Source organism: Acipenser ruthenus, chromosome 22 (genome assembly GCF_902713425.1).
Source record: "Acipenser ruthenus chromosome 22, fAciRut3.2 maternal haplotype, whole genome shotgun sequence".
Lineage (NCBI taxonomy): Eukaryota > Metazoa > Chordata > Actinopteri > Acipenseriformes > Acipenseridae > Acipenser > Acipenser ruthenus.
The window spans coordinates 11,411,138-11,435,092 of record NC_081210.1 but is presented as its reverse complement, the minus strand read 5'-3'; the positions used below and the strand labels follow the sequence as shown (position 1 = coordinate 11,435,092).

At 36.6% G+C, this 23,955-nt stretch overlaps 2 protein-coding genes across 3 annotated transcripts in view; one reads left to right on the top strand and one right to left on the bottom strand.

Annotated features, from left to right (window-relative positions):
- lmf1 (lipase maturation factor 1) overlaps positions 1 to 9,414 on the bottom strand; it is a 241,375-nt gene extending 231,961 nt beyond the window's left edge. Inside the window, exons 1-2 of one of the 2 annotated variants that reach the window (XM_034052850.3) lie at positions 9,315 to 9,414; positions 2,559 to 2,868 (exon numbers count right to left, since the gene is read on the bottom strand). In XM_034052850.3, the coding sequence (XP_033908741.1) occupies positions 2,559 to 2,868; positions 9,315 to 9,339 (335 nt within the window). In that variant the 5' untranslated portion in view covers positions 9,340 to 9,414. Of the gene's footprint in view, positions 1 to 2,558; positions 2,869 to 8,258; positions 8,500 to 9,314 lie in introns of those variants that run through there. The other variant, XM_034052849.3, reaches the window with a different exon arrangement.
- A 6,172-nt stretch (positions 9,415 to 15,586) lies between these two features.
- LOC117431709 (transcription factor SOX-8-like) lies at positions 15,587 to 20,347 on the top strand. The gene is made up of 3 exons (XM_034052974.3): positions 15,587 to 16,305; positions 17,159 to 17,397; positions 18,148 to 20,347. Exons 1-3 carry the CDS (start codon positions 15,887 to 15,889, stop codon positions 18,879 to 18,881), a joined length of 1,392 nt encoding a protein of 463 aa, XP_033908865.2. The 5' UTR covers positions 15,587 to 15,886; the 3' UTR covers positions 18,882 to 20,347.
- The last annotated feature ends 3,608 nt before the right edge of the window (positions 20,348 to 23,955 follow it).

The window sequence follows — 23,955 nt, the reverse complement described above, 5'->3', positions numbered from 1 at the left end:
CATATCATGGCTAGAAACAAAGATGTACAGTTCAGTGTTCAATGTTTCCAAGTATACAAAAAGCAAAAATAGCAGAAGTGGGTCAGATGAGGCAGAGGATGCATAGCGCTGCAAATACTGCTGCATTGAGGTACATGTTCACACTGACAATAAAAGAACATACTGAAAAATAAGCGACACATTAAACTAAAACAATAAAGTGAACTGTGAGATAAGAAATCCATTTATGCAGCTTTTACAAGCGTGTTAATAAAAACACTGCAGAATGTCTTTTTCTGATTCCTGTTTCTAACACACACACACACTATATATATATATATATATATATATATATATATATATATATATATATATATATATATATACACACACACAGTACTGTGCAAACATTTTAGGCAGGTGTGAAAAAATGCTGTAAAGTAAGAATGCTTTCAAAAATAGACATGTTAATAGTTTATATTTATCAATTAACAAAATGCTAAGTAAACAGAAGAAAAATCTTCATCAAATCCATATTTGGTGTGACCACCCTTTGCCTTCAAAACAGCATCAATTCTTCTAGGTACACTTGCACACAGTTTTTGAAGGAACTCGGCAGGTAGGTTGGCCCAAACATCTTGCAGAACTAACCACAGTTCTTCTGTGGATTTAGGCAGCCTCAGTTGCTTCTCTCTCTTCATGTAATCCCAGACAGACTCGATGATGTTGAGATCAGGGTTTTGTGGGGGCCATACCATCACTTCCAGGACTCATTGTTATTCTTTACGCTGAAGATAGTTCCTAATGACTTTTGCTGTATGTTTGGGGTCGTTGTTATGCTGCAGAATAAATTTGGGGCCAATCGGATGCCTCCCTGATGGTATTGCATGATGGATAAGTATCTGCCTGTACTTCTCAGCATTGAGGAGACCATTAATTATGACCAAATCCCCAACTCCATTTGCAGAAATGCAGCCCCAAACTTGCAAGGAACCTCCACCATGCTTCACTGTTGCCTGCAGACACTCATTGTGTACTGCTCTCCAGCCCTTCGTCGAACAAACTGCCTTCTGCTACAGCCAAACATTTCAAATTTTGACTCATCAGTCCAGAGCACCTGCTGCCATTTTTCTGCACCCCAGTTCCTGTGTTTTCGTGCATAGCTGAGTCGCTTGGCCTTGTTTCCACGTCGGAGGTATGGCTTTTTGGCCGCAAGTCTTCCATGAAGGCCACTTCTGACCAGACTTCTCCGGACAGTAGATGGGTGTACCAGGGTCCCACTGTTTTCTGCCAATTCTGAGCCGATGGCACTGCTGGAAATCTTCCGATTGCGAAGGGAAGTAAGCATGATGTGTCATCTGCTGCAGTAAGTTTCCTTGGCCGACCACTGCGTCTACGGTCCTCAACGTTGCCCGTTACTTTGTGCTTCTTCAAAAGAGCTTGGACAGCACATCTGGAAACCCCTGTCTGCCTTGAAATTTCTAATATATTTTATATATATATTAAATAAGTACATTTACTCCGGACGCGCACAGAGAAATAGGAACACAGTCAGACTTTCAGACGTCTGTTTTGCACTACGCGGCCGGTGTGAAAGCCTCTGTACAGTATTCTATAAACAATGTTACATTGGACGCTGACGCTTTGCCGTGACGCGTTTGGAGTGAGACATAAGTCAGGAAGGAGGGACATTGCCCAGCTGCACTAGGAAAGGTATTTTATTTATTTATTTTTTTTTTTTTAAATGGGAAAGGGGTGAAGTCAACGTGAATTGAGTAACCATTTCCAGTGTTTTTCGGTGTTTATTGGCTATACACCAATTTCAAATCGGGGGTGTTTTATCATTTAAATACGAAAATCAGAAGCCCTAATTATACATTATAATTGAATAATAACATAGACATAATGTGCAAGCCGTGAATGAAAAAATAAAAAATTCCACTCAGCTCATTCACTTAAGTTTACTGATGTTTTAATGAAAAACCCCAGGCTGCTAAAAACAAATATGTTTCAGTTATTTAGTACAATATTTTGTACAACATCCAAAACAAAGAACCCTATACCAAAGAACATGTAAACAATGTCGTAAATTACAGTAATTGCATATGTAATGGTTTAACTCAAATGCTTCTATTGTACATTTATATTGGCAACTGTGAATTCAGTGCTCATGAAAGGCACTGGCTAGAGTCAGACATGGTGTCGCCATGTGTCATGAGAGCTGTCCCTCACAGCTCTGAGCACACCTCTGTCAACCCTAATATCCCCAGCCAGTCCTGGCCTCTTTGAAGCAGAAACTGACCATTGTGAGATCTGGCTGTGTGGTGGCTTTGTGAAATGGTCTAATGTCCACTGGGGGCTCAGCAGAGACCACCAAACTAAGTCCACTTGCGACCTGAGCTGGATTTGAACCCAAGTTTCCATTGATAAAAGGCATTAAAGTAGTATGCCAAATACAGTAGGCCCTGTAAAGCGCTGCCCCCCAGTTTCTCAAAGTTGAATCTTCTAGCTGGAGATATTAAAAGGGAAATGTTCCTATGACTGCACACCAATCCCCCAAACATGTTTTATTCACTTACCAGATCTGTCCAACGCTGACCAGGGAATGATAAAGAATCCATAGCAGGCTCATGATTATCATGTTGGCACATCCAGTGAGCAGTACGAAGGCGGAGAGACCTAGGCCCAGCAGGGCAATGCAGTCCAGGTTGGCATCCATGTCAGACCAGTCAAGGAACCACAGGACAGTAGGAGTGTAGCTCAAGGCTTTCATGTCGATCTTTCCACCAACATAGCGTTTGACACTTTTCAAATACTGCTTGCATGGCAGCAGCCCCTTCTCTCCAATCAGCTGCTTGTTTTGGTCATAGGCAACCAAGAAAGCCACAACTGTGGGAAGAAAAAGATATTAGAATGAACTTGGAATTATACAGTATATCTCAGAATCTACTGAATTAATTGAACAAACAGCCAACATGTTCATTACTGCATAATAATTGCCCTGAAAAAATTGCCTAGTGAACTACCTACTGTACTTGGAGATTTCATATCACAGACTCAATGTTCTCCCTTTAGGACAATTATCACTACAGAGAATTACACAGATAGCAAAGCCTGAAAAGTCACCTTATAACATGTGTACAGGTACTTACTAAGTGATGTTAGTCTTTAGTAATCCAGAGAAGCAGCCCGAATAGAGGGAGATCTGTTACTTTATTATATTGCATTAACTTGAACCATTATAGTTTAGTGGCAAAGTACACATTTAACACTTCATTGTGACATTAAAAAAGGGTACATCCATTTCCTTTTTTTCTTACTTTACCAGCTAGCATCACTGTGCAATAGCAAACCTTAGTTGTTTTTTTTACAATTACAAATCAATCTTGTTCCACTGATATGTATTGTCTGCTGCTGTTTTTGGTTGACAATTTGTAATATATTTTAATGAAATATACTGTACAATATCAATTGATTATACATCATTCTTGTAGAAATTAGACACGTTAGACATACTTAAATAAATCTAAATTGTGTTTGATTTTATTATTCAGTGCCTTCCCTTCTGCAGTTCAAACAAGACATCTCAATTATTTACATCCTTCATATTTAAAACTCTAAGTAAAAAAACTAAATCACTAGAATTACCACATTTGGCACAGAGCTAAGACTACTACATGTTATCTTATAACAGGAGTTTGCCAACAATGATTGATCATATTCAATCTTGGTTAGACATCCAGAAACAGTAAATCTGCAAAAAACAACAAAAAGCTTTAAAATAATACTGCAAGAAAAAAAAAATACAAAAGAAAAACGAGCCCACGCCACCAGTGAAAACACTGCCAATGCTGTAATGGTTTCACATCTTTCAAAAAGAAAATGGCTTAACATCTTCAAGCCTCATTAAAAATACAGTACTCTTACCAATTATTCTGTCATCTGACGGCCTCCTAAAATAATCCTTTTCACTGGCTCAAAACCTCATCAACTTGCACCACAAATAAACCCTTCACATGCTCAGCATTGATCTTTCTAGGTCCAAGACTCCTGGCTTCTCTTGCAGCACTCATTCCACTAGCTGTACCTTTTCATTCCTATGAAGGATTATGATTAAAAATCAACCTACAATATAGGAATATAAAGAAGTCTTGACAAAAAAAAAGATGTAATCTCTCCTTATCTCACTCTCTCCTATCTCCCTCAGCCACCACTGGCCCTCATTAATGAGGCTATTTTATTTTAGTGAAAGTGCATTGTTTTCCTCACACAAACAGCTTCTGTCTGGGATGCAGTTGCTTCCTTTTACTGGTAGATCTGTGGCTACCAGCTAACAAAAGAACCATTACTGAGTAAGTATGTGTGCTTCCTTTGTCATGCCAAGATGAAATACCGGTAACAAGAGTTATGATGCCATGAAAATGTGTAGCTTATTAAAGCAGGTTATTTCAGTACTCTGTAGCAATGTCAAATAATACCCAATATATCATATATCATTTACCTTACCATAGTTCTGTATGCTACCCTGTGATTATTTTATATATATATATATATATATATATATATATATATATATATATATATATACACACACATACATATATACATACATACATATCAAATTAATGTTTTAAGTGCATGATACATATTTAAATACTATATAGTGCATGTACATTTAGTCCCTTCAGATTTGTAGACTTGTGTAACATTTTCAGCACTGGAAATATCAAAATAATAATAATAATAATAATACCTTCATTGCTCTTTTCCTGTAAAGACTACGACATATCAGAATTTTGTTCATCGCAGTTTGATTTTGAAACCTCTCCAATCACATGAAAATAATTTGTTATTTTCCTCATCTTGGTTTGACAAGTTTTTAAACTGTCTAGAAACAAGTAGACATCGGAGTGATAAATCAGTGAAATTGGCAGGCTATGGGATTTGTAGTTTTTAATGTGCGATTAACATTGGGCACTGGACACCAATAAACTATATTCCCACAGTACATTACGATTGAGCCATGAGAGTTTAGACATTTACTTTAAATTCTCACATTAATAAATTGAAACCCAGGTAGTAAAAAGAGACCCAGGTAGTGTTGGATAATTTAAAACCTTTGTTTTACCCGGGTTTTTGGGTACCCGTGCCAACCTCTAATATATAGATAGTTGTAGTCAAAAAAGTTTACATACCCCAGTGGAAACTTATAGTTTCTAGCAATTTCTCAAAAACAAAGGATTTTAGGAAAAATCTTTTGTAGCAAAAGTTTTGCTTTTGTGGATGAGGAAAAAAGGTTACAAACAGCACTACAATTATTTATTTCAGCAATTTTTTTACAAAACTCCCAAAATGCTCATTCAAAAGTATTGATACCTTTTGATGCTATGATAGTATTGTCTACAAGGTGCTACAGATTTCAATATGATAATGCAGAACCTAATTCTAGAAATGTCTAGAAAATACTGGATTGTATGGTGAACATTCATAGAGAGTATAAAAGGGTAGGCATAGGATGATCACTGTCATTACCAATAAGTCAATATGGGAAAAGTAAAGAGCTATCTGAAGACCTTTATTGTCATAAATCTGGAGAAGGATACAAGAAGATTTCCAAGCATTTGAGTGTCCCAATTTCAGCTATTGTTTCGATTATCAAGAAGTACAAGACTCATGGTACTGTCACAACGCTCCCTCGGTCTGGAAGAAAGAAGGTTATTTCACCAAGAACAAGTAGAAGAATTGTGAGGAAGGTTAATAACAATCCGAGATTGACAGCCAAAGATATTCAAAGTGAACTGGCTGCAAGTGGGACTGGGGTTTCCATTTCAACCATAGGCTGCGTATTGCATGGTCAAGGGTGAATCATAAAAAAACAAACAAACAACATTGGACTACTTCTTTTAAAATGATGCTTCTGTATTAAATGCAAGTCCTGAACACCAAGAGTGTTTACTGTTTTTAAGGATACTGATAGTACGTTGTTGTAGTACTATGTGTACAATACAGTACTGTGTACTTTTTTGTTTTACACATCAGTGTAGTATTAGTAAACGGTTGTTTGTTCTGATTTTTGGTGGTTTTCGTGTTTATTTTTTAACATTGTAATGAACCAAGACATGTATTTCAGTGCGCTGTTTCTACAACTATAGTATACATCGTTTTTCCATATACATACACTTGAAAATGTGGCTTTTCGCTTAATAACAACGTTCAGTTAATAACTTTTTGCTGGGAACCGAGAGGTTGCTAATAAGCGGCATCTACTGTATATACAGACCCATATATTGTCTTTCAAATCTGTATATTTATAATTGTGATGACCTTTGTCATAAAGCTCTGGGTATTTTTTCAATGGCAACTGTCACTCTGAATGCTGCTTCACCCTGCTGGACCACGTGCATTGAAGCTGTTCTGATTGCTCAATGCCCTAGTTGACACAAGACAAATGGCAAAAAAATAGGATTCAATCCTATTTATTTCACATCGCTCCAGTGCCGCCTGTCGCTTCGCTTGTGGTGTGAAAGATACTTCTCAAAAGTATATCTTCTATTCATTTTGACGCATTGCGGCACAGTTTCGCTTGCGGCATTACTATGCCTCACCTAGAACTACGGCTTACAAAAAAAACATACCTTCAGTAATTGACAAACAAAAACTGTAATTGAAAATTCCTAGACTACAGAGTTTTTACTAAAAATGTTATAATGTATTGATTTTTTTTTAATCATTATTAGTTAGCACTTGCTATCCGTTACCCAGACACACATCAGTCACCTTTTACCGCCGTTGTATTAAGAGTAAAATCAATCCCCATTATATATATAAGAAATTAATGCATTTACCCGTCGCACGTGGTTTCTGACTCTGTCACCAGTTTTCTGATACAAAGCCTATCTCTTCAGTATTACAATTGATTTGAATATCCGTCACAGCCCGCGTTTTTTTTCCTCTCTCTGCATGCCAAATCAGTCAGTTTTTATTGTGCAGTTACACAGTGCTTCCTCCAGTTTCACCTGACAAAATTGCATTAACCTTTACATTGTACACAGTTCTGTGCATGGGTAATATTTTGATTTCATTTTTCTGTTGGGTCATTAACAGGGAATTTTACATACTGGATTTAAAAGTATGTACTGTATTACAGTCCATGTGTCATCTTTTGGCAAGTGATATTTTCAGAATCATCTTTCTGAATTAAAATATTTATTCTGTTAAATATAGTACTGTAGCAACAAAACCAATACAGTACATCTAAATGGGAGCCTACTTATTTTAAAATGCAGTCCTTTCAGCTATGTATTTTTGACATTGTATCTTTTTTGTGTTCCCTGAATAACAGACAAGGGTTGGAACGAGCCAAAATGAAATAATCAGATATGCGTCACACGCGTTTAACCGTCACTGAAGTCAAAATGTTATAGGGTGGAATGTGTGAGTGCTGACTGTATATTATCTTGATCTACTTATCACAAATTGTATACTTTTTTATTTAGGGGATTACGAAGTCGTCTACTTTTTAATGCAAATGCAAGCTATGTGAAACTAAAAAAAAGGTTTAAACATTATATGTAAGAATAGATTTACTACCTTAAACTTTATAATGTGTCAAATAAAAAGGATCCAAGGAGGGATGTGACCATTTCTCAAATTCCAAACAATGAGGACAGAAATTCCCAGAAGTTTCTACATGACCCACATAAGTCTTTGTCATTGTTGTGCATTCTTCAATGTATCTCACTTACTAGCATCAGGCCTGTGTCTTATTAGTGACACATTACAAATGGACTGAAATTGACTATATTGCAGGTGTTTCTTTTTTTGTCCCACCACCTTCTAACCGTCCTGTGCAAGACTCAGAACTCACCACGTATGTTTAAACACCCGAGGGGAATACATTTTGATTTGGCATGTACATAGTCTTAGTTGCAGTGTTTCATGTTGCATGTTCTGTTAATCAGAAAATGATGACGTGAGTGTATTTGCAGCTATGGGTTAATTTCTTTAAAATAGCGCCCCATGACAATACTGCACTGCTTGTAAATTCCATTACGTTTTGAATTGGACACAGCACAGGGCACTTCACTTGCCTGCGGAGTGTCGTACTTGTTCTGTGTAGCTACTGCATGATGATAGTCACACTAACAAGGCAACACATATGCGTGTTTGTATACAACGAAGTTTCAACAAAACCTGCAAGTCAGGATTTGCCACCGTTGTCGTTAGTACCTTGGTTAGCACGGCAAAGTTATAAAAATGTAATGAAGTTCACAACTCACAGTAAATAAAAGCGGTACACCTAAGTAGCACAACCCTTGTCAGCCAGAACGTTCCGGTTTGTATTACGTGAAATTTCTCTTCACATTTCAATCTGACTTTCTTTTCATCGTTGTCCGTCTCTTTAAGGCTACCGTCTTGTTTGTGTATAGGTGAGCCCGCTCGCCTTTTTCTCAACGTGGAAGTCTCATTTGTATTGCTTTGCATGTCCTGCATGGCAGCTGCCATTTTGACTGTACTCAGTGCGCCTGCCCAGACCCCCGCTTTAAAGCCAGCAGTTTATACACAAGGCACGCTGTGATTGGCAGCGACCGTGCTGTGCATTTAGGGCTTTCAGCGCGTAAATAATGCGTAACCCAAGTGAGAATAGGGTCCTTAAACGCTATATTACAAAATAATGTATTAATATGTGTACTGCGAAAGAACTGGGGGTGGTTTGTTTTTATATGCATTAACATACAGTATACTTAATAAATCTTTGGTGAATGAATTTGTGTTAGTAGCTTCATATAAGATGTAATGTTATTTATTGAAAATCAATAACAAATGTAAATAACAAAAAAGTGTATATAAACTGGCAGTCACAGTGGGTCATCTGGATCGTGCCAGTGATTTAATGACATCAAGCTGACTAAAATGCAGACTAGAAAATCATGTAGTTTATTTGATTACATGATGTTAAATAAAATATCTAAATTATGTCCATAAGTTTAGATCCTAAAATTTTTGGCCATAGCTGTATAAACCCTTCTTTACTAATCCGATATGCGGAAGTCATTGTCAGATAAATACATAAAGCTACCCCTGTACAAAAAGAAAGACATTTGTATTGCATCAAACATATTTAAGTAAAAATACATTTCATGTTCTTTTGTGCACATTTTAAACTGGCAGCTCATACACAACATTGCTACATAGGCAGAGAAAAGCTGAATTGCTTTATAATGGACCTATCCGTAGTTAAAGCATATTCACTGAAATGTTATTGTGTTAAACTGAAAACGGTAGTGCAAGACTTTATTCTCACGGATCTGACGGTGTTACGCAGATTTCTGTACCCCATAGAATTCTGTATCCCCGCATGATTCCATGCCTGTGCAGATCCAGTTTTTCAAAGCTGGACGTGGATGCGCGATATTCCTGTGCCGGAGTCCCGCTGTAGCTTATCTCAAGCAGCACTGCCACTGAGTTCTGCTGCAGTTTGCAACAAATACTGAAAACAAGACCAAACTAATTCTGTGGCAAAATAAAACAGCACATTTAACACCACTGACTTCTACAGTACGCTCACCCTCCTGCGTTACTCAATACATAAAACTATTGATAAAAGTAACCTTATAAAACCGTATTTCTTTTAAAACACATTTTAATTTTATTACATGTAAATACTGTTCAGAAACATCAAGCGTTGAAGTATAACGATCTTGATCTACACAGGCGTCAAATCTAAGGGGATACAGAATTCTATCGGGATACAGAAATCTGCGTAACAATGTAGGGAATAAAGTTTTCAGGTGTACAGTGCTAGTCATTTCAGTGGGAAATACAGCTGTCTGTGCAAAACATTTTAAGCAGTAAATGCTTAGGTCGAGCAAGCGAACAAGGTAGTGTTATCATCCGCAGTACGATGCCATCGGGATCTTGTTTAGTCTCATTTAGCAGATGATCCGTTTGTGGTGATTAACTTCTGTATGATGCAATCGGGATTAGCAGGTGTACAGTACTAACTAGTCCAATCAAATCGACTAAACCTGTTTAATCCACCAGTTAACACATCAAGTGGACTAAATATGCTACACTGCAACATACCATTTTTGTTTTAGTTCGTTGCAATTGACCATGTGTTTTTTTGTTCTTGTTGTTTGTTTGTTTGTTTGTTTGTTTGTTTCAATTCCTAAATCTAGTTGGTCACCAGCTCACCAGCAGTTGCTGGGTTTGTTTATCGTTTCTATATTGTAATTAAATATTGATTTTATAGTCTAGTTTAGAATACAGTATCAGGGTAATATAACATACCTGACAGAAGCATGACATTCTGACTGTGCAGACACCGTGCTCTCGGGAAAAATCTAAATCTCAGTAAAATGGTATGTTTAAAAAAAAAAATCGCGGCAAATGCACATTAAATCTAATTTCTGCTGATTCGAACATTTAATAAATTAAACAAAATATGATGTGCCGTATGCGCCTAATATAAGACAAAATGTTTGATTCATTTAATCAAATACATCTGTGTTAATTTAACACATGTGCGTGAGTTTAAATATATGCATACTTTTTTTGTTGTTGTTGGTATGCGTTAATAAGTATGACAGGTAAACAGACGTTATTTTGAGCAAGTTCAGATATGTTGGAACGGGAGTTAAACAGGCCTACAGGTGAAACCGGTCTGTGGGCAGGTACTAGGCTGCCTATACTTAATACTAAAATCAGATTAAATACATAGATGTAGGCTACTGGTGTTAAGATACTTGAATATTTTAAATACGTCAATTACAAATAGTATATTAATAATATTGTTTTATGATAACTCCTCCGCACGTCCATTATTGTAATTTTAAAACTACATGATACTATAGCGCATTGCAGGTGACAGAGATGCCTTATTTGTCGAGGGCTTCTGATATTTTATAGGCTTCTCCATTAAGATGAAACTAAGTAGCATGCTGACTAATGATTTCCTCTGTCAGGTCTTCATGACATTTTTGTAATAAATTCAGCAACACCTCGACTAAGAGAATGAATGATTTAGGAAGCTGCAGAGAAAAAAAAATGATAAAGTCCAACTATGCATACGGCCGCGCGAGGTAGTAAGCGAAAATAATCTTTGATCTTTCTGCAGCGTCTCGTTCAAGTGCTATAGCCTACTTTTGCAATATGTTTCACCTTAACTTCAATTAAAATTCAGCTTTTTGGGAATGTTGCTGTTTTGTGTTTTTAACTATCACCTACGATAAACTTTGCTACAACTAAGAGAAAAAAAACCATTCATTAAACGTATATGTATGTATGTATGTATGTATGTATGTATGTATGTATGTATGTATGTATGTATGTATTATTATTATTATTATTATTATTATTATTATTATTATTATTATTATTAGAAACTTTTTTCTGTGGATATGGGTTTTAGAAAGAAAGAAGGAAAAGAAGGTCCAACTTATATTTCTGTATCGTAAACTATTATCGCTCTTAAAAGTTTGCCAAGAATATAGTGGAAAATTATTATGATGAATTTTTGATCTACGTGCCTGTGAGATTTTTTTTTTTCAATTTCCACCAATGAAATTTCCAAATTGCATTTATTTAGTTAACTGAAGTGTTATTATCAAAACAAGTAAATAATGGAATTGAATTGGACAGAGCCTAGAAAACACGTGTCAAATATTTAAACGTAACCATTTTAAAATAACATTGCAAGTCAAATGTTGTGAGTTAATGCTGTTCATCTTGTATTGCTTACTTTTCATATATTCCTGCATATAAGAGGCGGCAGTGAACAACAGTGCTCTCTCACAGGTGTTGCAAATAATGGTTTCCACTTGTAAAACCGCTTAGCAACATAAAATTAGTGTTATGGTTCTTCTTCAAACTGTTAGTTCAGTTCGTATAATAATATGTATGCAGTTTGAAGAAAGCTGCATGGATACTTCATATACACGCAGCTCCCCCTTCAGCTGCGAATGGAGTTTGCTGTGGAATCTATCACTATCAGAGCAAGCGATAGTCACACTGGTATTTTAAACCTTCAGCTATCACATATAGTCCTTGAATTTGCCTTTTGTATAGATTCTGCACCTTTTGACGAAAATTATTGCTTTTAATATATTTGCCTTCACGTATTTGCAATTGCTCCAACTTGATAGCGTATTTCTTGTTACACCGTTTTTGGTTTTTTAAAGTCAATTGTTAATGTTCTGCTTTGCCTTTAAAACTGTATGTTTAGCATTCAATCACGCAAACAAGATCAACACATTAAGAACAATGTGTACGATCATTTACTTAAACGGAATAATGGACATTTTTTGTGTCGAGTTTATGTTGGTTATTCCTCATCATATTATGGACATGTTTAAAACAACATAGTCTATAGCATATATGTGTGTGTGTGTGTGTGTGTGTGTGTGTGTGTGTGTGTGTTTGTTTTTGTATTAAATGTTTTATTTTAATTTGTTATATTGATGTAATTTGTATACTTGTGTATTTTTAAGGTTTAAACGATTAGTTATTTTAAAGTTAAACATTTTTACTACATGCGTTTCTGACTGATTGAAAATCTTTTATTTTTTAAGTTTTACAAAAATTCTTACTATGAGGGAGACACATGCTTTGTGTTAAATAATAAAAAAGGTTTATTTTATGAAAAGCATACTGAAAACCCTAAAACGGACGTTTCTGTACAGTTTAAGATAATCTGAAACTTTTTCTGATTGCTTTTCTTTAATAATATAATTAAAATGTTTCAGAAATACAAGTCGCTGCTTTGTTTCAGTAAATCTGGGCTTATCTGCTAAACAGATAAATGAAATTTTGATGAAAAGGATCTTTTTAATACCCCGTTCCCACAGGTGTCCCTTTCCCATACGGTCCCAGGCAAAGTCAATTGATCCAACACACTTATCAGTAACAGCTGAAATACGACGGCGCAGAAGGGAAAAGAAAACGCGCTCATGACGCTGAATAATGCAGTGTTTCCTTTCAATACAGTTAAAGAATGGTAACCAATCGAAAAAAACAACAACAATGTAATAGGTATTACAGGTACAAATCCAAGCGTGTTATTTTTAAACACAATTAGAGTAGGAATTAATGAAATACAGTTCTGTAATAATTAAATACGTGTTCATGGTCAGATAAAATCAATGTAAAATGCCTTGCCATGCCAATTTTCTTGACTGTTCTACCCCTGCATGTCTTGGATGGTATCAACAAAGGTGTTTATTTGTATTATTTATTTTATTTTATTATACTGAAAAATAACAGCATTTTATAAAAGTGTATTGAACCGAACGTTGTTAAAACAAAAGTCAAAATCAGTGTGAAATAGTACTATTTTTGTGTTTATTTTTTAATTTGAAATAATGGTAAATACCTCTTATATATTAGTGGCATGCTGTTTTTATTCCGATGAGGAGACTCCCTAACTCTATTTCTTGCAAACCACACGCAATAGTTCCCAGTAATTCTCCAAGTGGAGTCCACACATGTTTTGCTGTTTGTTTGTTTTTATCATAGGGATGCAGTAGAGAATACTGCAGTTCTGCAAACATTTTACTATTCTGTATATGTTTCCTTTTTTGTTACGCATTGCATGCATCAATATTTGTACTATACTCTAGCGCGATTACAATACTTACAACTGATACCGTCTTTGGCGTTATGGTGTATATTATTGTGAATGTGTGTAATGGAAATATTGTACGGATGTTTTCTTAATGTTTTGGTATTTTGGGCTGCAGTGATGTTCAGCGGGCCGTCACCATGTTGATTAGGCTTCATAAAGTGAAGGATCCAGAAAAAGTCAAGAAGGAGGGTCATTTGATTTGGTTTCAAATTTCGATGACTCGCCTCAGTCACGTTTATGACATAATCTCATGTGAGGGGAGTCAGGAAACATACCCACCAGACTTCCCTGATGATAAAGGAATGGCACTTCGTCGCACTTAATTACACATTTATACCATTAGAGCCGGGGTCAACTGTAAATATTAACATAGCTCACCTTTACATGGTAACATTCCTATAGTGAATAGCTATAATGCAAACCTATTTTATCTCCACACTTTATTATCGAGCTATAGCCAACGTAAATCCAATGTTGAGTCCTTGGTATACGTGTAATACAATTATTATAGCTTCTATCCATCTGTTTAAATGAGGGAACACAACCACATGTACACATTTGGAAATAAGGTAGATTCCACGTGCTTAAATCTGCATATTGTTTTAACGCAATGTTGAGGTCTGTTGCAACTTATGAACACAACTAATGGTTCTGAAATGCATATATTTAAAGCAAGCATACATCAGTAGCCTATTCAGTACTTTCTTGCTTAACATTGTACTGTAGGCTATACTGCTATCAGTGTATATACTGAAAAACGAAAAAAAGAACTGGTACATGAACTGGCACATGCATTAAAAAAGGTGAATACAAATGTAGCACTTTTTGACATCGTACCATTTTCTGACGAGTACCACATTCTGATGATGCGCCACTTTCTGACCCTACACCGGTACTGGTCTGATAAAAACCTAATTTAAATTGTAGGGATATTGGCTAATTATACACCTAGAACATAGATTAAACAAATGTCATTTTATTTTATTTACATTTTGTAAAGCACAACCAACAACACAATTCATTTTTTTCGTTTTTTTTAATTGAATTAATATCTACTACAAAAACAGCATACAAGAACAGATATCAAATCGCATGTATAATAATCGGCTATAGGCATAAATCCTGATTATGCAGACAGCCAAGGAGCTCACGCTTCTCATTCAATCAGTTAATCCATTTCCAGACACTGTTTATTACAATGTGTTAATGTCTCTTACCAGCTAGAATTCCACTAGTGATACGGCTCTAAAACAGGTTCATATACAGTAGTCAATTAACTATAAAAAGTCCGTGTGGTTTAACTCAAAGTCCGGAGAGGAGGAGTAAGTAACACAGCCGCGATGCAGGCAAATCGAGTAACCCTCCACTTCTCTCCCGTTCATTGTTTCTAGAACTGTATATTATTACAGTGTTTGCTCCAAGTTGAACTTTATCGAAAAAATATTATCTCCAGACTACGTTCATTTTCAATTGATCAGTTGATGTATTGCATCATTAGAAATAAATTGGATATATTAGAATAGGCTACTAAAAAGACAAATTAAAGTAGATGTAAAATGTAACATTTAATTACTCTTTGACCCATTGAATACTCTGCAAACAAACACAGTAGTAATGTAGCAAACCATGCAGTCCTTCTTCAGTCTATACCAACTGTTTCAAAACTGAAGCTGTTTTTTGTTTTATATAACTCGTCTCAATACATTCCATTATAGTCCAAGGTTCAAGACTGACAAAAGTTAGAGGATTAGCAGGGTTTTTATGGTTTTTTGTTGTTTGTTTGTTTTGTTTTTTCAAAACGTCTCGAGTGTATCGGTATTAAAACTCTATTGCTGAAGAAAATAAACCATTATCATAATTTGGGCTATTTAACAGAATACCACGCCTACATAATGTTAGAACCAATGAGGCACAATAGATGTGCTTGACCGATCAGCTGGGGTGGAGCAAAGCAGAGGATCCTTAAAGAAAGTTGCTGGTAATCGAGTCAAAACAGCAGTACAGCAAAGAGCAGGGATCAGAGTTTTATATTGGAGTGTTTCACGTTTGTGCTAAAACGCCTGGAGCTGACAAAATATAACCAAGTTTAGAACTTACTGGAATCGAGTTTGTTTTGATTTTAATACTATCATTTGTTTGCAGAAATAAAATAAATATGTACCCTAATGTTCTTGGGTATATGCATCTGATCAATCTGTAGTAATCATTACTTTTTTTAATTTTTAGTGCTGAAGTGATAGTATCTTATATTTTACACGCGTTCGGATTTTGCTTCAACAACAAATGCTCAACATGACCGAGGAGCAGGACAAAACCCTCCCCGATCAACCTTGCAGCCCCACGGGGACCATTAGTTCCCTGTCCCAAGAAGATTCGGATTCCGATGCCCCGTCTTCGCCAACGGGGTCTGACGGGCACGGACCCCAGAGCCTCCCTGGCATCGGGAAAAAACTTGACAGCGATGAAGACGACCGCTTCCCAGCCTGCATCCGAGACGCGGTATCCCAAGTCCTCAAAGGCTATGACTGGTCCCTTGTGCCAATGCCAGTCCGTGGAAACGGATCCCTGAAAAACAAACCTCATGTCAAGAGACCGATGAATGCCTTCATGGTGTGGGCGCAAGCTGCCCGGAGGAAGCTGGCAGACCAGTACCCGCATCTGCACAACGCAGAGCTCAGCAAGACTCTCGGGAAACTGTGGCGGTAAGTTTATTAAATTTAAGCTTATTTCACTGATATTGTGCAAATTATCTATACATTGTTGCGATTGATTGACCTTGCTACGTAGACTAGACTGTTGTCTAGCTAGTTTTGAATTCCCATGACATATTCCTTGAGTTTTCTATGCATGACAGAATCTCATACATTAAGCACAGACAGTGTAATTTGTGCGGTTTTACCATTTGACTCTCTGCATGTACGCTCCATGTCAAATATGGAGCTTTTATATTGTTATTATTTTTAAATATAATATATGACTGTTCTTATTGACTGTAGGCTACTGTATATGTGTGGATTCTGTAGTTAAATAATTGTGATTGTTTTGTCCAAATAACCACTAACTACAGTACAGAAAGTTATTTAAATAGACTAATATCCATACATAAGTTAAAGGGCTACTTTATTAAAATGCAGATCAATTTTAACATTATCAAAGGCATAGGACAGTCAGTTTTAAAAAAGACCAAGTGTGCCCCGTTTAATTGAATCCTTGCGTTGTGTTTAGTGTGAGAATGTCAGAATGAAACAGAACAGCCACAAGCAAATGTGATGCAAGGCACTTTTATAGCAGCCTTATACTTGAATATTCTGGGTTTAGTATCCTTTTCTACAACACAATGGAGTGTACAGGAATTTCATATGCTATTCTGTCTGGGTTTGTGCAAAATCTTTATTCATATCAGCACAATGGGTATAATTAATTGAAATGTCCCAGAAATTAATACACTATGTTCACTTTTTGAAACTTTAATATGTTTAAGGTTCACTTTTCTTATTTATTTTAGTGTTTAAAATCACAAGTAATACATATTTGTTTGTTGCTTTTTTTGAACAGTTTATTAAGCGAGAGTGAGAAGCGCCCCTTTGTGGAAGAAGCGGAGAGGCTGAGGGTCCAGCACAAGAAAGATCACCCCGATTATAAATATCAACCTAGGAGGAGAAAGAGTGTGAAGGCTGGGCAGAGCGACTCCGATTCGGGAGCAGAACTGAGCCACCACCCAGCCGGGCAGCTGTACAAGGCAGAGCCCGGGATGGGGGGCTTGGGAGAAGGGCTTCATCACTCTGAACATGCAGGTACAGAAACACCAACCGCTAGGACAAATAATTCAAATTACGGAGCGATTCAATTGGTCAAATAAAATACAAGCTATACAGTCTCACCAATTTAATTTGTTCTAGTTCTCACACTAGCCAATATACTCATATTGTAGTTTAGTGATTGAAACCACTTTTGTATTTATTTTTTTTATTTTTGTTGGATAGGTTGCATACATCATATGAAACATACAAACTGTTTTTCTCGTAATGTTTTGCTTAATAGCTATGGGAAAATTATGACTACACCATGACTGCTGTAATTGTCGATGCAGTGGACAAAAGCTGCATTCATTTGACTCCTTCAGACCACTAAATTGGTTAAAATGAATAGGCACCTAGCATAAGCATCAGCACTGGCAGGGAGAAAGATTTATTAAAGTTGTGGTCCCCTGCTAATAAATGTTTGGCTCTAATATGGGTCTATTAATGGGGTTCTGTAGTTTTAGTTGTTTTTGTGTGTTTTACTTTACAGTCTCAAATATGGAATATAATTTAAACAGCAATTCCATATGACTGGTACCAATGTAAAAAGTCAAATGTTTAATGCATAATTTACTAAACTAGATTAGCTTGCACAATTCATTAGCTCTTTTTTTTCAAAAAGTATATTCGGCTGGTAATTATTTATTTTTTTGTCCGTTTTCATAGACCCAATACATTATAAGGAATGTTTAAACCATTGCATTAGACAAAAAAAAAACAAACACATCTTTACTTTTTATGTAGGTCAAACCCACGGCCCACCAACTCCACCCACCACTCCTAAAACAGACCTTCACCATGGAAACAAACAGGATCTGAAGCATGAGGGCCGGCGCCTTGTCGAAAGCGGCCGCCAGAACATCGACTTCAGCAACGTGGACATCTCAGAGCTCAGCAGTGATGTCATCAGCAACATGGAGGCCTTTGACGTTCACGAGTTTGACCAGTACTTGCCACTGAACGGCCACGCAGCCCTACCTTCAGACCACGGCCATGGGCAGAGCTCCTCCGCAGGGGCCTACAGTGCCTCCTACACCCACTCCAGTGGAAGTGGGGGGCCAGCTCAGGTTTGGAGCCACAAAAGCACCACGTCATCTTCATCTTCCTCAAGCAACGAGGTCGGCCAGCAGAGGCCACACATCAAAACTGAACAGCTAAGCCCAAGCCACTACAGTGAGCAGTCTCACAGCTCTCCCTCCCATTCTGAGTACAGCTCTTACAGTGCCCAAGCCTGTACGACGACAGCTACAACAGCCTCGTCCTTCTCCAGCTCTCAGTGTGACTACACAGACCTGCAAAGCTCCAATTACTACAACCCCTATTCCGGGTACCCCTCTAGTCTTTACCAGTACCCATATTTCCATTCCTCTCGTCGGCCATATACAACGCCTATCCTCAATAGCTTGTCCATTCCACCAGCTCACAGCCCTACAACCAACTGGGACCAGCCAGTTTACACAACTCTTAGCCGGCCCTAGAGAGACACTTCTTTACTTCAGTCTTAGACTTCCAAGTCTTCCACAGCTACATGCACTAATGAAGGAACTGTGCCAATTTCTTAAGTGCCTCCTAATTACAGAAGGACACCAGCAAATAGTGAAGTAAAACCCCACGATCCTTAGACTGTGCTTTTAATGAAGATAAATTAACAGTTTTTTCTGTGAAGAAAAGGCTATGAAATGTTGTTTGTGAAGGACAAATGTATTAATCCTCTGTGAGGACTTAGCAAAAATATTAAACAAATATAAATATTTATATGAGTTCAGCGCTTTGAATGACACTTTTTTATATAGGGTTACAGTGCTCTGGAAAGAGGCACACTTTTGTTACTGGGACCGATATGCTACCCAATTTAACCATAATTCCAGTAAAAAGGAGACCTACAATGGGGACCGACCTATTTAATTTGTCATGACATTTCTTTGAAACAAGGGTTGACTGTAAATGCTATTTTCTGAAGTTGAGGGTTTTTATTTTTGGAGTTTGTTCAAATATGTATTTATGTATGTTATTGTTTCGCTCTTAATTAATGAAGTACCAGAGTTAGAAATAGAGTTGTGAAATCAAATCTAATGTCATTTAATAGTGGACAATTTTCTATAAACTTGTCATCCTGTATTTTTCTAAACCACTTTCAAGTGATTTGGCTTCATAATGGCTGATAAAAGTTACAGCCCGCACATTCCTTCAAGATAATTCAAATAAAGAAACTTCCAGATGTTGAGCAGAATTTGGACACATTAAAAAGTATTTATTTGGAAACATAAGTGGATATAGAAAGGTAGTGCACAACACTTCCTTGAGATTGACAGGCCAGCTGGTCTGTGAGGTGTTAAATCAAATAGTTGTTACACACTATAGGAACCAGGACTGTTTATTTTACTAAGATAGACAGATTTTATGAAAGAGTCAAATTTAGCTGGTTTTTTTCAACATTAGTGCAAGCAGGGACCAGGTGGTGTTCATGAAACTGTGAAACTAAAACTCCACAAAATTGTTAGACAACACTGTATTCAGGAAGCATTAGCATGCTGGTAATCATATAGGACTACAGCGTTCTTTAAGGCATGCTAATGTTTTATGACTACAAGCCTTAGTTTTAGACTAATATATGTATGTGTTATATTTCTACTGTTACTATTGTATGCTGAGCATATAATAACGTCTTACTCATGTAATGCTAGCTTGTGCTTTCAACTTATTATGCAAGTCCAAAATATTTTTTCTACTCCCCATTTTTCCTAAAATTATTTTTGCCGATATTTTTCTTGTTTGTTTTTTATATAAAGGATGCCAGAAACTTGTTTTTATGCAATCTATTTTTCTGTATAAAGTTTGAACGAAATCAACTGTAACTTTACCAGTCTGTGTTTATACAATTCTCACTAAGGACTGCTATGTTGTGCAGCCAATTTTGTGAAAAATAAAAAAATGGGAAAAAAAAACCTTGAATCATTAATCTTGTCTTTTCTTAAGATCAGCTTGTAACAGCTCATTACAATTATGCCTGGTTAAAATTTAAAAAACCTCAGAAGGAACCACATGGAAAGGAAACAGTATATGGCAAATTATTATTATTATTTTTAAAAGAGGTACATTGAGAAAGACTTCTAGTCTTTCTTTAGGTATGTAAACATTCGGCACTATTAAGCGTTCTGGATGATACACTGCAGATTTCGGAATGCTTTGTAAATAGAGCCCTTAAACATGTTACAGCTACTAAAAGAATTCCTCCAATCTAACCCGTCGTGCACATCTGTTTACTATACTTATCTCACATGTGTTGAAAGCACACCTTATAGCAAACATGTATTTTATTAAATATTCAAAATTAAATAAATCATACCAGGGTTACGAAAGCTATTTATTTCAGCATGCCTTGTTTTAAGGTAGCCTGTCACGGGAATATTCCCTTAGCAATAACACTCCTGCTCTGGGAATATTAAATACTTGATGTGGATGGAAATTTTTTTGGGGGGAGGGCTGCATTGGCTTAAGCAACCTTTACATGGGGTGCAAATAAATGCATCTAGACTTTATCTCAATCAAAACAACAAATAAAAATATCCCTGCCCCAGCACGGGTTTGAGTTTTGGTATTATTGGTACATTTCTGTGTGGTATTGAGACATCCCCAGGCTGTATGCATCACTGCACAGTCCCTTACTGTCCTCCCAATTCCATGCTGTTAAGGAGCTTTTTGACATCCTGCCTACTGCGACCTGAACGAAGGCTACAGGGTCAGGGGTCCTCTGAGAATTCACAAATGCCACTGGGAGTTGTCACATATCCTCTCTTTGTTCTGATATTATAGAAACTAAATAGAAGCGATTGCTTTATTTTGACATAAAAATGAAATGCGTTGTGGGTGAGGTTAAAATTAAACAAATTCAATTTGTTATATTTACTTTAGTTACATATATCAATTATGTAATGGTTTAAAAATTTAGAAAATGTAATTCATATATTCTTTTTATCATTTTACAGTAATTAAATGTATATTTGTGACATAGATTTTTTTTTATTTAATACCTTTATTAATATAATAATCTTGAGATGGCTGTAAAAAAAATTAAATTACTTGGTTAATTAAAAAAAGTTCAGATGCATTATTGCTAAATGAAATTGGGATGTCACTGATGTAGACACAAGCCGAAATGTTTGTCTACTTTCTTTGTTATATCTTAAGAAACTGGAGCAACAATCCAATGAATGTTGAATGTTGGAGCAGTTTGGATCACAGGCCAGACAGGCGTCTGCATTTGAAGACATGCAGGTTATGATGAGCCCCTGCTCAGTCCCGATTCTGAGATGAGCTGCAAAAGAAATGATCGCCTTGATTTTAATATTTTATTTTTCTTCTTCTAACATCCTCTTGCAGCTGAGCCAACCTCCCCAAAGGCGCCAGTGACAAGCCCAGGCCCATATTGAAGCGACAAAAAATATTAAATAACTTACTTCATACTGCACATCCTAAATTGAACACGTCGCTTCTGAAGGTAACTTTATAAATTAGCCTGGTTATTGAATTTACCTTATTGTGAAAACAAAATATTTTAGGGTCCGGATTATATTATGTTAAAGCACAGTTTGCACCTCTTTTTATTGAAAGTGGTGCAAACGTTATTGCATGAGTAATATTACTAATCCATAATTATAGTATACATATCGCTGTATTAAACTTTATACCACGTTAAAAAATATTTAAATAAAACCCTATACAGTTCATTACAATATACAGTATTACTGCAATACATATAATGAAAGACGCATATATAATTTAGAATCGCTTACTGTTCATTAATCTTTATGGTACTAGGAGTTGAGAGAACATTTAAAGCTATTTACCTTTCGGCTACAAATGCTTACCTCTCGTTGTCATATCTATAGGCCAATTTATCTAATTTACCACAGTTTCTACACCAGCTCCTAATTATAACATTTTAACGATATCATCTCCACACATACCGATAAGCTGAAAACAATATAGCACATAGCATATTACAGCAGAGCCCACACATGCAATGCAGTCTCATAACAAACTTTTCCTGCAGTCTATTTGCCCACACAGGACAGCTGCTGCGAACTGCAGAACGAATATTTGACTTTTGAAGTAGACACTGTCGGTGATTTACAGTGCTCTAATGGATCAAAGACTACAACTGCAGAATACAACTGATGTCCATCTCTAGCGGGCCATTTGTTATTTTGTCAGTTAGTTGCAGGAAGACAGGACCCTGAACGCTATGAAAAAAAAATTAACCCTTCCCTCACTTGTACATTGGTGCATTTGAATTTCCTTTAAGAGTGCACCAATTAAAAAAAAAAAACCAAAACTTTTGCATTATGTTGTACCTTGTACCATTATGTGTGGGATAAACAACGATAAGTGCTGAATCTTTAAAAAAATAATTCACTGTTTTGAGTGCCGTTTGGCACGAGAAACTGCAGATTATTTTCTTACTAATTCAACATATAGATTTGTTAATGCCATTTAAAATTTTTATTCGCAATTGATACTTGTTCAATAATGATATTCAATTGATTGTTAATTTGGGAATTGGATTTGTTTTTTGTTACTTGTTAAGATTGTTATGAGTTCCTCGGAGTTTGAGTTTGAAATCCCGTTTACACATGCAAACGTGTCTGTTGTTAGTGAAGATACTGACGATGTTTTTTAGGTGTAGAACATGAAAGTGTCATTAGAAAATGCAAATAAAATGCAAAAAAAAAAAAAACAGGAAGATGAACCGGTGTAGTGTTTATTTTCAAGTACTCGTTAAAAAGTGGTAAAGTTTTTAATTGTTTTGCCAAACCTAAAACAGATAAAGACCTAAGTAAAGCCAGGAAAGAAATTGATGGAGATGGGTGGAATAAAATAAATGTAGTTCTTGCTGTTTAAACGAAGAATGAAAAACTACATCTCCCAAAATACCATAGCTATCCAAGCACACTGATTGAATGGTAGTCAGTTACACCTCTTTGTAATTTAACAAGCCAGGCAGGTATAAAAGGACAGGTTTCAAAGACAATAGCTGTCTGTGAAGGCAAGGGTCTGTGTATAGACCTGAATATGGTGTATAAAGTATATTCAATTTGTGAGTTGTGAATAATATTCTAACGACCCGGGCAATGGCATCATTGCAAGACTCTTTGTCTGTCTCGTTTGTTTGTCTTGTCCTATCCGTTACATGCATTGTGAGAGAATGGGTCACGCCATTAGAGTAGGGAAGGGGAGAGAATATGTGTGTGGGGGAAGGTCTCGCCTGCTGTTGAGGGCTGAACCCCCAGAGTCATTCTTCGGATCTGTCAACAATTGGCGGGAGCCGGAGGGTCATAGGGAATGGATCTAACTGGTCGATCCGGGTGGTAGGCGGGACCCCAACCAAGGTTATATAAGAGGGGCAGACCGCGCAAAGACTTGAACCTGAGTGACAGGCTGAAAGAAAGGGGTATGTCTAGAGAGTGGGAACGAGAGCGTGAGAGTTGGGTGATAATGTAAGGAATGGTTTTGAGAGAGTGAGATAGCTAGTTAAGATTTCTTTTACTTTTA